This window comes from Lepisma saccharinum, chromosome 4 (genome assembly GCF_977018435.1).
Source record: "Lepisma saccharinum chromosome 4, izLepSacc3.1, whole genome shotgun sequence".
Lineage (NCBI taxonomy): Eukaryota > Metazoa > Arthropoda > Insecta > Zygentoma > Lepismatidae > Lepisma > Lepisma saccharinum.
Window position 1 is genome coordinate 28120626 of NC_139232.1, and position 12485 is coordinate 28133110.

Here is a 12485-nt window from a genome sequence, read left to right on the forward strand (position 1 = left end):
ATTCATGCGTGTATAGTGCACGTGTGTGTGTATAATGCGCACTCTGGTTTTGGCAGGGTAAAAGTGACAAAAAAAACTATATCTCGTATATAATGCGCAGTACAATCCAGTTTCAAGAAATTGCTTTCTTAGTTGTAGGTTGTAAATCTGTTGCTATGGCGATCAAAAGTGAATGATGTCATACCTATTCAATTGCTCATTCCTTCTTTTTCAAAATATATACTTTTTCTTTCCGTGACTAATGTAACATTTATACGAGGCACATTCAGGACCTTCCAAATAGCAGTTAGCAGCACAAGATTTCTTCCATTAAGGAATTTACACACTCCATGTATGTCATATTATTTGGCCAGTAATACATTTTAATTTGTATTATCTTTTTCCTCATGTTTTCTTTCATTCAAAGTACCATAAAAATCGGAACGTTTCTTCAGGTTTTGATGAACTTATTTCAACCACATTTCACATTAGTGTCGTTATCTTGTATTGAATACTGTTTCCACATTCAGAAACTGCAGGATTCAAGCTTTACAACGATATATACATGATAGGGTTCCGTAAACATGAAAAATCAATGCAAGTGTCCCAAAATCATGGAATGACCCTGTACAGTTTCATGTTGACTGTCTGAAGTATTCCGTGCATAATACGCACCACAGTTTATGGGGGCAAAAATTTTGGAAAAAAGCGCGCATTATACATGAGTAAATACGGTAATTCTACAAACAGCTGGTGACTTACCTATGTGAGGGTCATCCAGAAATAAAGGAATGTTTTGGTGTGAATGAAAAATGATGTGTCCAAAACATTATAGTACAGAAACTACATACCTTACACTACTTTTCAAAATATTTGACATACCTATTCAAGCACTTATCATAGTGTGATATCAGTTTGTATATACCGTTATTGTACTTGGTTGCCGCAAATGTACTCAACCATGTAATGACAGCGTCTTAAAGTTCATCTTGGCCACTTCAGTTTGAGCCAAGCAGCGAGACTGTGCATGTACATATATGGTATTGAGCTGTGAGCCCTGAACATGTGCGACAAAATTGAGAATCCTGCAAAATTTGATAAGATTTCTGAATGCAAGAAAAGTTTATGCAGTGAAATTCATAAGCAAATAAAGGAAGTGTACTGTAATGACAACTGGTATCACACTATAAGCAGTGGCGAAGCGTAGAGTTGCTAGCAGGGTAGGCACAAAAGTGCAATAATATCCATTACTTGCTTAAATCTGTAAAAAGAAAGGGAGGAGCTATGTCATAGAGAGTGGATCAATGTCTCTCCAGGCCACCTCTTTACTTGCCAGTGGCTCGACGTTTTCAAAAGTGTTGTTACCGGCCATCACTACAATAATTATCTTAGATGTTCTCCTCCCGCCAACCAGATGTCATCGATCTAGATTTTTGTTCATTTTGTTTTTGTTTTTTTTGTTTGTATCTTTTCAACCCCTAATTTATGCACGCACCTCCAGAAAGAACTACCAATCATGAGACATCGTGAAAATCCAACAAATAGTGCTCGAGCCCAGTTGTCAATTCTTCATCACTTTTTTCTAAATTTATTTATTTATTTTGCAATGAGGTGAAAAGGGCTAGAAGAACCCCATAATTTTCTGGTCAGTATACAAATAAAGAACATGGAGGCCCCGTTAGCATGAATAGTTCGTAGCATTCATCCGTGAGCAGACGACAGAATTACGCACTTTCAGCGACTGTCAGTTTGGTACGTTCTACTGTTGCCAACTAAGTTTTTTTTTTAGCAAGACTTCCTCGCAGCGAGGCAAATACCATTGTTATCTGTTGTCTAACTAAAGGAATGGTTGTAGTCAATTCCAGTCTTGGCTTTCTAGATAAATGAATTTCTGAAACCTGAATGTGCAAGTAAACATAATTTAAATTTTGTATATTTTCGTCTCATTTGTTCTGCTCTATGTTAATCGTGACGATGAGAATGTGTGGAGAATGAATTAAAGAGGATCAGGAAACATTGGCATGACCAAAATTAGGTCACCTGGCTTTGTAACGTATTAGGATTACCACTATGGGGCTTTCAAGACAAAACCTTGGTAAAGGTGACCTATCTCATTCAGTGTGAATACTTCGCATCCTAGTTTGTTCTACCCATCTTTACGTGATAATAGAACATAGGATCCTTGTTTGGGACCCTTCTATGATGGCAACAAGAAAGGTTACTATGTAACATATAAACAGGTTATAATAAATGTAGTTGCTTGAGAGAATAGAATCCCAATTTTTAGGTGCAATTTAGCTCTTTTCTGAAAATCCATTGTGTCAGCTGCATAAAAAATTGTCAGCTTGTAATATCTATTCGGCAACAGCGTTAACGCATTAAATAATGTTTGAAAAACTTTCATTTTTTAAAAAAAATTGCTGTCACTTGCCACTGCTACTTACAAAGGAAATTAGAGTTGAAAACATTTTAGAAATTATTGTTATAAGAAGGAAACATGAAAGACCAAAAGTGTGTCCTACCTTACTGATGATTACATCTTCACTCAATTAAGAACTCGATTGTTCTTCCATTTTAGTCCAGAACTTTCTTGCATAAATCTGATCACTGCAGATGACATGAATCACAAACAAAGCTCTCCCGCCATACACTTCGCGCTCCGAGCCACGCTCCCTTGTAGCATCCTGAGCAGGAGGCAAGTTTTCAGAGAGGTAACAAGCGAGATTAAAATAAATTATTCTATTTCCAGTAAAAGTAAAACTACTTTGTAACTAGCATTTTGATTTACATAATTTGGTATGAAGACTTACTTTCAATTATACTTGTCGATGAAAGGAAGGAAAACCTAAGTTTCGTACAAAATATGGAGAATGTACAATGAAATAGAAATATCTCTGCACCAACACAGGCTAATGTTTATATAAAATGCTGGTACACCACAAATTTCCAACCCTGGCGGAAATGCAGTGTTGCTGATATTCTGTTCGTCCTAGTGGGTAACACTGCGAGGTGAGCCTCACAAGCACGTTATAAGCATGCGTACAGTACTCGTAAGATTAGGCTTCCTGCAAATACGACCGTAAAACAGAATGTGAAGAGAAGAGGCCCCAGCAAATGTGCCTCACTCCGTGGAAAGTTCTTATACTGGACAGGGTTAGAATCTTTTTGTAATTATCATAAATGAAAATTCCAAACTTTTGCATTGCATTACATATGTTTTTAGACGAAATAAGTAAATACACCTTTAAAAGAGTAATGGCGTGGGTAGGCCCGGCCTCCTGGCCTCATAGGACGCTTCGCCACTGACTATAAGTGTTTCAATGGGTATGGCGAATATGTGGCAATGCAGAGTAAGGTATGTGGTTTCTGTACCATAAATTTTTTGCATGCATCATTTGTCATTTGTTTTATACCAAAACATTTATTTTTTTCTGGATGACCCTCCTACAATTTTGTTATTGTGCTCAATCAAAATTTGCATACCGCTACATGTAAAAAGTTTCTGTACTTCAGCAACAGGATAAATTGCTTACAATTCCAACACTATTTGATCTAAAGAAAGCTACACCCTTGAATAACCAAATGGAAATTTTGGATTGTCTCTCTACCAAGGCTCAGACTGAAGATGTTCCCTTCCTTCTGATATACTACAAGGACTTTAAATTATGAGTAAGTGTAACATCATACTGTTGATCATTCACAAATGAGTACTACACAAGACAATTGAATTAAGAGCATACTAATAATACTAAGAATAATAGAATATAATAGAAAAGAAAGAATAGAATAATAATACTAAGCAATTCTACAATTAAAGAAACATCAACTTTACATAAAATGCAGAAAGAATCAAATACAAACAATGGGCATTAACATACTGACAAAGAGTTGCCCACTGAAAAATACAACTGACATTCCACAGACCTCCAAGTGTTGTTACATCAGTTATAAAACTCCAGATGCTTCATTCATATGTAAACATTTCAATCTCTAGCAATTTTACTCTACTACTGGATCATACCTTTATATTATCTGATGCTTCCCCCGAAACAGGTGCATCATGTAATTCTTTCCTCACAATTTGTCTAACTCTTTCTAATGCTGATTCTCTCACTCCAGGAAGAACAGTGTTGCAGAAGTATTTAACACACTTCGAAGCAACTCTTTCTGCCACAAATTCCACAGTCTTTTTTACAGAAGCTGGTTGATTGTGAAAAAAATTGTCTTCCAGTTGTACCTAAAAAAAAATAGCAAATACAGGTAATGCTTTATTCAAATTGTCAAGGTGACTACAATGCAAAAGATGTTGCATAATTAGACATTTACTTCTCATGGAGATTATAGGTTTATATCCATAAAGAAATATAACAAATTATTTTCTTGTATGTACGCATTGAAGGGAGCGTGAGTTCTCCTGATACGTCACAACAAAAAACTGTTTTCTTATGCTTGTAATAACAGTAAACTACAGGAAAATAAATATAACAAAATGGCATAATAATGCTCAAAATCGAAAGATATTGATAGATATACAGTGTGATTCCCTCACTAGAGGCACCAAACTCTTGTCTATAAAACTGTCATTTACTGAAAGTTTGTATTGAAAATTTCTATGCACATACCTTGAACAATGTAAAACAGGATCTGCTCATATCCGATGCTGAAAATGGTCTCCTTCCACATGCAAGCACTCTTGTACACGTCTCTCCAAATTCTGGAATACTTTTCTTAAGTGGTGTCTGTAATGGCTTCAATCTCTTGACATATAGCTTCTTTCAGGGCTGTGATTGTGCGATAGTTTTTATTTTATTTTTTTTTGCAGATTTTTGACACGTGGAATATGGGAGATTAGTTTCTTGGCAAATTCTTTGCAATGATTTTGATGGTGATGCCAGTAATCGTTCCTTTACATCCTGTTTTGTCTCTAGAGACATTTTCAAGCTTCCTGAATGCTGTGTAACAAGACTTCCCGTTGTCTGTAACTTTCTTACCAATTTTTGGATACAACACTTTGAAGGTACACGTCACACGAAATTCAATCTGAAATGCCCTTTGACATGCTTTAAATGAACCAGTTTGCCAGTATTTACAAACGAGGAACACACGCTCTTTGATTGCGTACATTGTAATCCCTATACATTCGAGCCAACACTACAGAGATGCATTGTCGTGAAAAAACGAACAAATGAAGGTCACTGGAAGAGTCCAACCCTATTGCGAGGGGTTACATCATGTTTTTCATTGTTCAAGGTATGTGCATACAAAATTTCAAGACAAACGTTAAGTAAATGGCAGTTTTATCAACAAAAGTTTGGGGCCTCTAGCGAGGGAATCACCCGATATAACATCGGCAAAATCATCAGTAATTTTACCGATGAACTAATACACCAATATGCCTACATCAGCCGATGCCAATAGTGTGCTGTCCAATCCCTGATAAAATATATCTATATAAAAAAAGATAGGTACAATAGAAGGCCAAGTTACAAGATATACTTAATTGTGTCACAATAACATGCACAACTACTGAATATATTGTCATCTATAACAGTTGGGCTGAAAAGTTCGTAGGCTGACTCATAGATGGCGTTACTAGAATTAAATCCATGTGATTTTTACTTAGTACTAACCTTCAAAAGATATGTGTATAAATTTCATAGCTGCCGGATAATTAGTTCGTGAGATATAGCATTGTGAGTGAAGCAGCTTTTGTTATTGTGAAAAAATGGATAAAAAAGAATTTCGTGTGTTAATAAAGCATTGCTTTTTGGCAAAAAAAAAATACTGTTGAAGCCAAGGCTTGGCTTGATAAACATTATTCGGACTCTGCACCAGGAAAATCAACCGTTGAGAAGTGGTTTGCTAAATTTAAACGAGGCAAAATAAGCATCGAAGACGATGCACGCAGTGGACGCCCCAAAGAGGCTGTTACCGACGAAAACATAAAAAAAGTCCACAAAATAATTTTAAATGATCGTAAAGTGAAGTTGATTGAGATAGCTGAGACTTTAAAAATATCAAAGGAACGTGTTGGACATATTGTGCATGAATATTTGAACATGCGAAAGCTGTGTGCAAAATGGGTGCCGCGCGTGCTCACAATCGATCAAAAGCAACAACGTTTTGATGATTCGGAGCAATGTTTAGCGATATTCAACCGTAATAAACACGAATTTTTCCATCGATATATTACAATGGATGAAACATGGCTCCATAACTACACTCCAGAGTCCAATCGACAGTCAGCCGAGTGGACTGCACGTGATGAACTGAATCCAAAGCGTGGAAGACGCAACAGTCGGCTGGCAAGGTTATGGCATCAGTATTCTGGGATGCGCATGGTATTATATTCATCGATTACCTCAAAAAGGGCCAGACCATCAACAGCGATTATTACATAGCGTTGTTGGAGCGTTTAAAGGATGAAATCACGAAAAAACGGCCCCATTTGAAGAAGAAAGAAGTGCTGTTTCATCACTACAATGCACCGTGTCACAAATCAATGAAAACGATGGCAAAATTATATGAATTAGACTACGAATTGCTTCCCCATCCACCATATTCCCCAGATCTAGCCCCCAGTGACTTTTTCCTGTTTGCAGACCTTAAAAGAATGCTCGCTGGAAAGAAATTTAGCACTGATGAAGAGGTAATCGCCGAAACTGAGGCCTATTTTGAGGCTAAAGAGAAATCGTACTATAAAAATGGCATCGAAAAATTGTATGACTGCTATAATCGTTGTATCGCCCTCGAAGGCAACTATATTGAATAATAAAATCGAATTTTGTCAAAAAAATATTTTTTACTATGTTAGCCTACGAACTTTTCAGCCCAACTGTTATTTTCTACATTTATTCAAATTATTTAAAATGCTATATTTTAGACTTCTACAACCATTACAAAGAGACTCTCTGTCTAGTGTGGCAAACAAATTTTGCTTATTAATATTTACTATGCTTGTTCTTGTAATAAGTACTGGAAATGAAAAGCTAGCAATGATACCGTTGTGCTTAAGGGCATGAGACACAGCTTCACATAAGGTGCAAATTTATTTAAATTCTGCCAACATGTTTATAGGTTTAAAGTATTCAGTATTCCGTATGTGAAATGAAAAAATCAATCTTCAACTTAAAAGTTTATCACTAATCAGAACAATGTTTTGGCATTTCTTCAAAATTCCTTCTTTCCATTCGGGTCATTCCACGCCATTTCAAGGAGGTCATGTCGCCCTAACTCTCTGATGTTGATGAAATTTTATGTATGCACTTCCCTTATGGTTGAAAGAAACCCCCTGAAATCTTTGAACTGTTTCTCAAATGGTTTTGCTTTTACAGCTCTTTGAAATTTCATTAAAGCTATGTTGTCTGTTACTCTTGAGACCCTTGGCACAAGATACTTATGCTTACTTTTTACTTTTTCTCTCCTTAACCAATGATCAGATCTCTTCAATCAAATCTCAATGAAATAATGAGGACTTGAGAAAAAAAAATACATCAGCACTCAAAATATTTTGTGAAAACCTAAAAAAAAATACTAATATACTCGTACCCTAGCCTATTTTTTGTCTTCAAAAAACTAGGTTACGAAAACCTGAATTTTCAGCACGTGGGCATGATGGAACCAAAAGTTTTTGATGTTGAAAATTATCGCAAAGTCATGCTCTTCTACAAAGAATGAATTTTATGTTTCTTTTACTCCTTGTAACAAAAATTTTATGTTCTTTGGACATTGTGGAAAAAATAGCTGCTGGGTAGCCATTTTGTACAATATTTCTGCAGAAAAAATATTTTCAAAATTTTCATTTTGTTGTTATATGCAAGGGTAGTTCAAAACACGCATTATTTTTCTAAAACTTGGCTTTGTTTATAAATGGCAGCCATTTATGTTTGAAGACTTGCAACATTTTTGGCCTTTGCAGATAGTTGTGATAATTATGATAACTGAGCTACGAAAAATGATAGACAGCTGGTGTGCAAACATTGTTCCTCATACAAATGGCATAGTAAGCACATTAGTAGCCGTTGTGAATGAAAAGGTATGTAAGGCAAGTTTCTCTGAACAGGTTAAGTCATACAAGTGGAATACAACTAAGGGAAAGCTGAGACTACTCCAGCAGCCCCTTGATTGATCTTAATTGTTCTAAGTGCACTGAATTTCCACACTAATGTTTCTGCCGGGACTAACCTGTTAACCTACTCTGGCAAATCTCTGCCTTACACACCTCTTCATTCATAATAACTACTAACGGGTTTACTATGCCATTCGTATGGTAATTAATAAATGCAATAATTTTAATTGAATGATAGTTCATTAAAAGTAAATATTTATTTGTAACTAATAACAAAAATTTACCTGATCTTGCCCAACTTCCCCTGTTGTAACTTTGTTCTTTATGAAATATCAATCTCAAAATATTTTTTTACAGGCACCTTCAATAGAATATGTTGTAAATATCAAATTTTCATTTGGACTCAAACCAGACATATTGATATTGGGACCCAAATTTTGATAAAAATGAAAACTATTATTTTCAAATAGCTATAACTCAAAGCGTAAATTAGCAACAAAGCTCAAATATTTTCTAAAATTTGGATGTATGTCTCCTCTAAAAAAAAATATAGCTCTGACATTACATAACTTCCTTACTTTAAAAAATTCCTATACATTGATTTCTCTCTAGTGTTGCAAAAAGCTGGCTTTTTTGAATAGTCGGGGTTTTTTTTCGATAAAAACCCAGCTATTTTGGAAAAAAACCGAAAATTTTGGCTTGTTACCAATTACAGCTAACTGGAAAAAAAATATATGATGTAGCAGCTAAGAGACAGATATTGGCCAATCCCAGTGGACACATGTTTCATAGTGGGTCAGATACAATTTTAACCCTATCTTACAGAGGAGACAGGGGGGCCTTGCAGGCCCAGCATCTCTATTTTTTTTAGATTTTTCAAATATTTGAAAATAAATTACATTATTCCCTAGGGTGTTCCCAATATTTCTGTATTACTTTTGTTCATAAAAACATAATAATAATAATATTCCTTTGCGCAACAGCTTTGAAGGGCCTTGGCTTACCTACCGACTGCTGGTCTCCCTCCCACGCTTTCCTTCCTCACCTCTAAGCGTGGAGATCTGCAACCAGGATTGGAATAGTCGGGGGGTCAGCCCGACGTATCCCCAGCCGTTATAGTAGGTTTCCGGGACCGGATTATGCTTACTCATTCGAAGCTCCCCAATTTCCTCACGATGGTGGGTTGCCACCGGCCCTTTACGTAGGCTGAATAAATTCCGACCACAGCCGGATTCGAACCTATGCCGTCCTGCAGCGAACGATCTCAACACGAGTGAACGCCTTAACTCGCTCGGCTACGGAGTAATGTAATGTAATGTAATTAGGTGGGAAATGCACTTGGTGGGTATATCAGGTGCCATCTTTGAATGTGTCTCACTCAAGACATTCATGTCCGTGGCAGTGTACAATTGGTTGGTAATGATGGTAATTATTATATTTAATAACAACTGCACCTTTACAAACAAAAAAAGTATTAATATAAAATGATTATGATTTTTGAGACTTTTATGTGAATGATAAAATATATGTGACACACTCATGCAATGATTGGTTATTATTTTTGGTTAATGATAGCAATTTGTGTAATTATGATAATTAATAAATAACTGCACATATATAATCAGAAAGGGAAGCAGTGATTCAAGAATAAAACGGTTTCTTGAATTTTAATGATAAGAAAAAAGTGTGGGCCTGTGAGCCACACCAAGGTATATAAGTTTATTGTACTGCATGGGTAAGCTAGGGTTAAAACTAAAAATTTAGTTCTGATGAGCACATCTGACCAAGAAATGGACTTAAACAAGCTTATACATGTTTGTGTCTCAATTTAAATGTTGATGTCATTAAATATGAAACAAATGTTAATATCAAAGTATTCGATGTTATGGGACAATTAAAAACCTTTACTGTTCACAACACATAATGCAGAAGTATACGTATTACGTGAATGTGTGTATATATACTGTTCAACGGGGCTTTGAGACTGAAGTGACACGTGGCTCTTGGAAACCAACCATTAGAAGTAAATGCAACCTTTCAAACCAAAGCAACATAAGCTGCAAGTGTCACTTGTCACTTGGCCTGTACCATTTTCTCAGGGAACTTTCAGACCGAAGCAACAAGTGACATGTGTCACTGAAGTGAGACGAGCTAAACATGCCACTTGCATGTTGCTTGGACTATACTGTTTTCTCAATGGTGTGCATTGTGCCGCTTCGGTCTGTTATTCTTGAATGCACTGTGAATGTTTTGCTTTATACTGAAGGAGACTGTGTCACTTGACATCTGTGTCTTCAGTCTTAAAGCTACTTCAATGATGCGTACCATGTCGCCTCAGTCTTGTTTGTACATACACTACTTTTTGTACATACCCATTCAAAAAAAACAGCTCTCTTGAAATACTGTTTATGTTTAGCTATGAATTTCATATTATAAATTGTATTTATTTAGAAATGAGTGTCTATTACAGTAGGGAGATAAACGAAAACAATAGAACAGGAAAAATACTACCTACTCCTGTATTCTCATTGATTTGACACACCTTTGTGAAAAAAGACGAAAAAAAAAGCCCAACCAAAAAAGCCACAGAAAAAAACTGTCACCCCCCCCCCCCCAAGCCATTCTTTTCCAAACAGTTCCAACTCTATTTCTCTCCAAAATTGAATATCCATTTTGGCATTAAATTTCAGTTATTTGCATTAGAGATGGTGAGAAAAGATAAAAAACAAAATTTAGCTTCAAAGGTTCTGAAAACAATGTTTTCACACCACATTTCCATCATTTTTCGAGGCTGAGTTATCATAATTATCACAACTATCTGCAAAGGCCAAAGATATTGCAAGTCTTGAAACAAAAATGGCTGCCATTTATAAACAAAGTCAAGTTTTAGAAAAATAATGCATATTTTGGACTACCCTTGCATACAACAAAATGAAAATTTTGAAAATATTTTTTCTGCAGAAGTATTGTACAAAATGGCTACCCAGCAGCTATTTTTTCCACAATGTCCAAAAAACATAAAATTTTTGTTACAAGAAGTAAAAGAAACATAAAATTCTCTTCTTGTAGAAGAGCATGGCTTTGCGATAATTTTCAATATCAACCACATGCTGAAAATTCAAGTTTCAGTAACCTAGTTTTCACAATACAAAAATTAGGTTACGCTACAAGTATATTACTAAATTTTTTTAGGTTTTCACAAAATATTTAGAGTGATGATGTATTTTTTCTGAAATCCTCATTATTTCATTGAGATTTGAATAACATTTTGATCAGATCTGATCATTGGTTATGGAGAGAAAAAGTAAAAAGTAAGCAAAAGTATCTTGTGCTGAGGGTCTCAAGAGTAACAGACAACACAGCTTTAATGAAATTTTAACTAACTAACTCTCTAGCCTTCTTAAACCCGAAGGTTCATGGCCGCAACACAGGCCTTCCATCTGTCCCTATATTGAGCAAGATCTACATACTCTTTTCCAACCCTACCAATTTCCTTTAGGTCTATCTCAACGTTGTCCCTTCATCTTCGTCTTGGCCTTCCTACAGGTCTCTTACCATCAGGTTTCCCAAGTAGAATCCTGTAAACTCCTATTTCCTCTCCCATTCGTGTTACATGGCCTGCCCACCTAAGTCTTCTTCATTTAATTATTCTAATAATATCTGGATATGAATTCAAATAATGTAGTTCTAAATTATGTAACCTTCTCCACTCACATGTCTCCTCATCCCTTTTAGGTCCAAAGATTTTCCTAAGCATCTTATTTTCAAATACCCTCAATTTATGTTTCTCTTTCAATGTAAGGGACCAAGTTTCACACCCATATAATACTACAGGCAAAATTTACTGTTTTGTATATTTTAACTTTTAGTTTCTTAGATATTAAACGAGAAGACAAAAGTTTATGAAGAGAGAAGTAACATGCATTTCCTAAATTAAGCCTACTTTTTATTTCCTCTTTAATATAATTTTCATTTGTTAATATTACTCCTAAGTATTTGAATTTGGAAACTGGTTCAAACGAGTTCTTATCAATAATTAGATTTTGATTATTACCTAACACTTGGTATCGGCCTGTAAGCATATATTTAGTTTTCCCTTTGTTAACTTCCAAACCTATCTCTTTAGCAGTTTTGAAAAATATTTTAGCATTATTCTTGATTGTATTTATATCATCCCACAGTAAGTCTACATCATCTGCATATGCTAACAACTGAGTCATACCATTTAATTTTAGTCCTTCGTTAGTTTCTTTTACCTTCCTGACAGCATATTCTAAGGCAAAATTAAAGAGCAAAGGAGATAATGCACCTCCTTGTTTTAAACCATCATGAATTGTAAATTTGTCAGACACATTAATACCCACACAAATTTTACTTTCTGTTTCACTGGTGCATACTTTTATCATACTAACAAGCTTCTTAGTTATTCCAAACTCTA

The 12485-nt window shown here is 35.4% G+C and overlaps 1 protein-coding gene across 1 annotated transcript in view; it reads right to left on the reverse strand.

The window, feature by feature from the left end:
• Positions 1–12485, reverse strand: part of dlt (codanin-1 like protein dlt) — a 123349-nt gene that overhangs the window by 61835 nt on the left and 49029 nt on the right. Inside the window, exon 6 of the mRNA XM_083120371.1 lies at positions 4001–4216. Within this exon, the coding sequence (XP_082976497.1) occupies positions 4001–4216 (216 nt within the window). The remainder of the gene's footprint in view (positions 1–4000; positions 4217–12485) is intronic.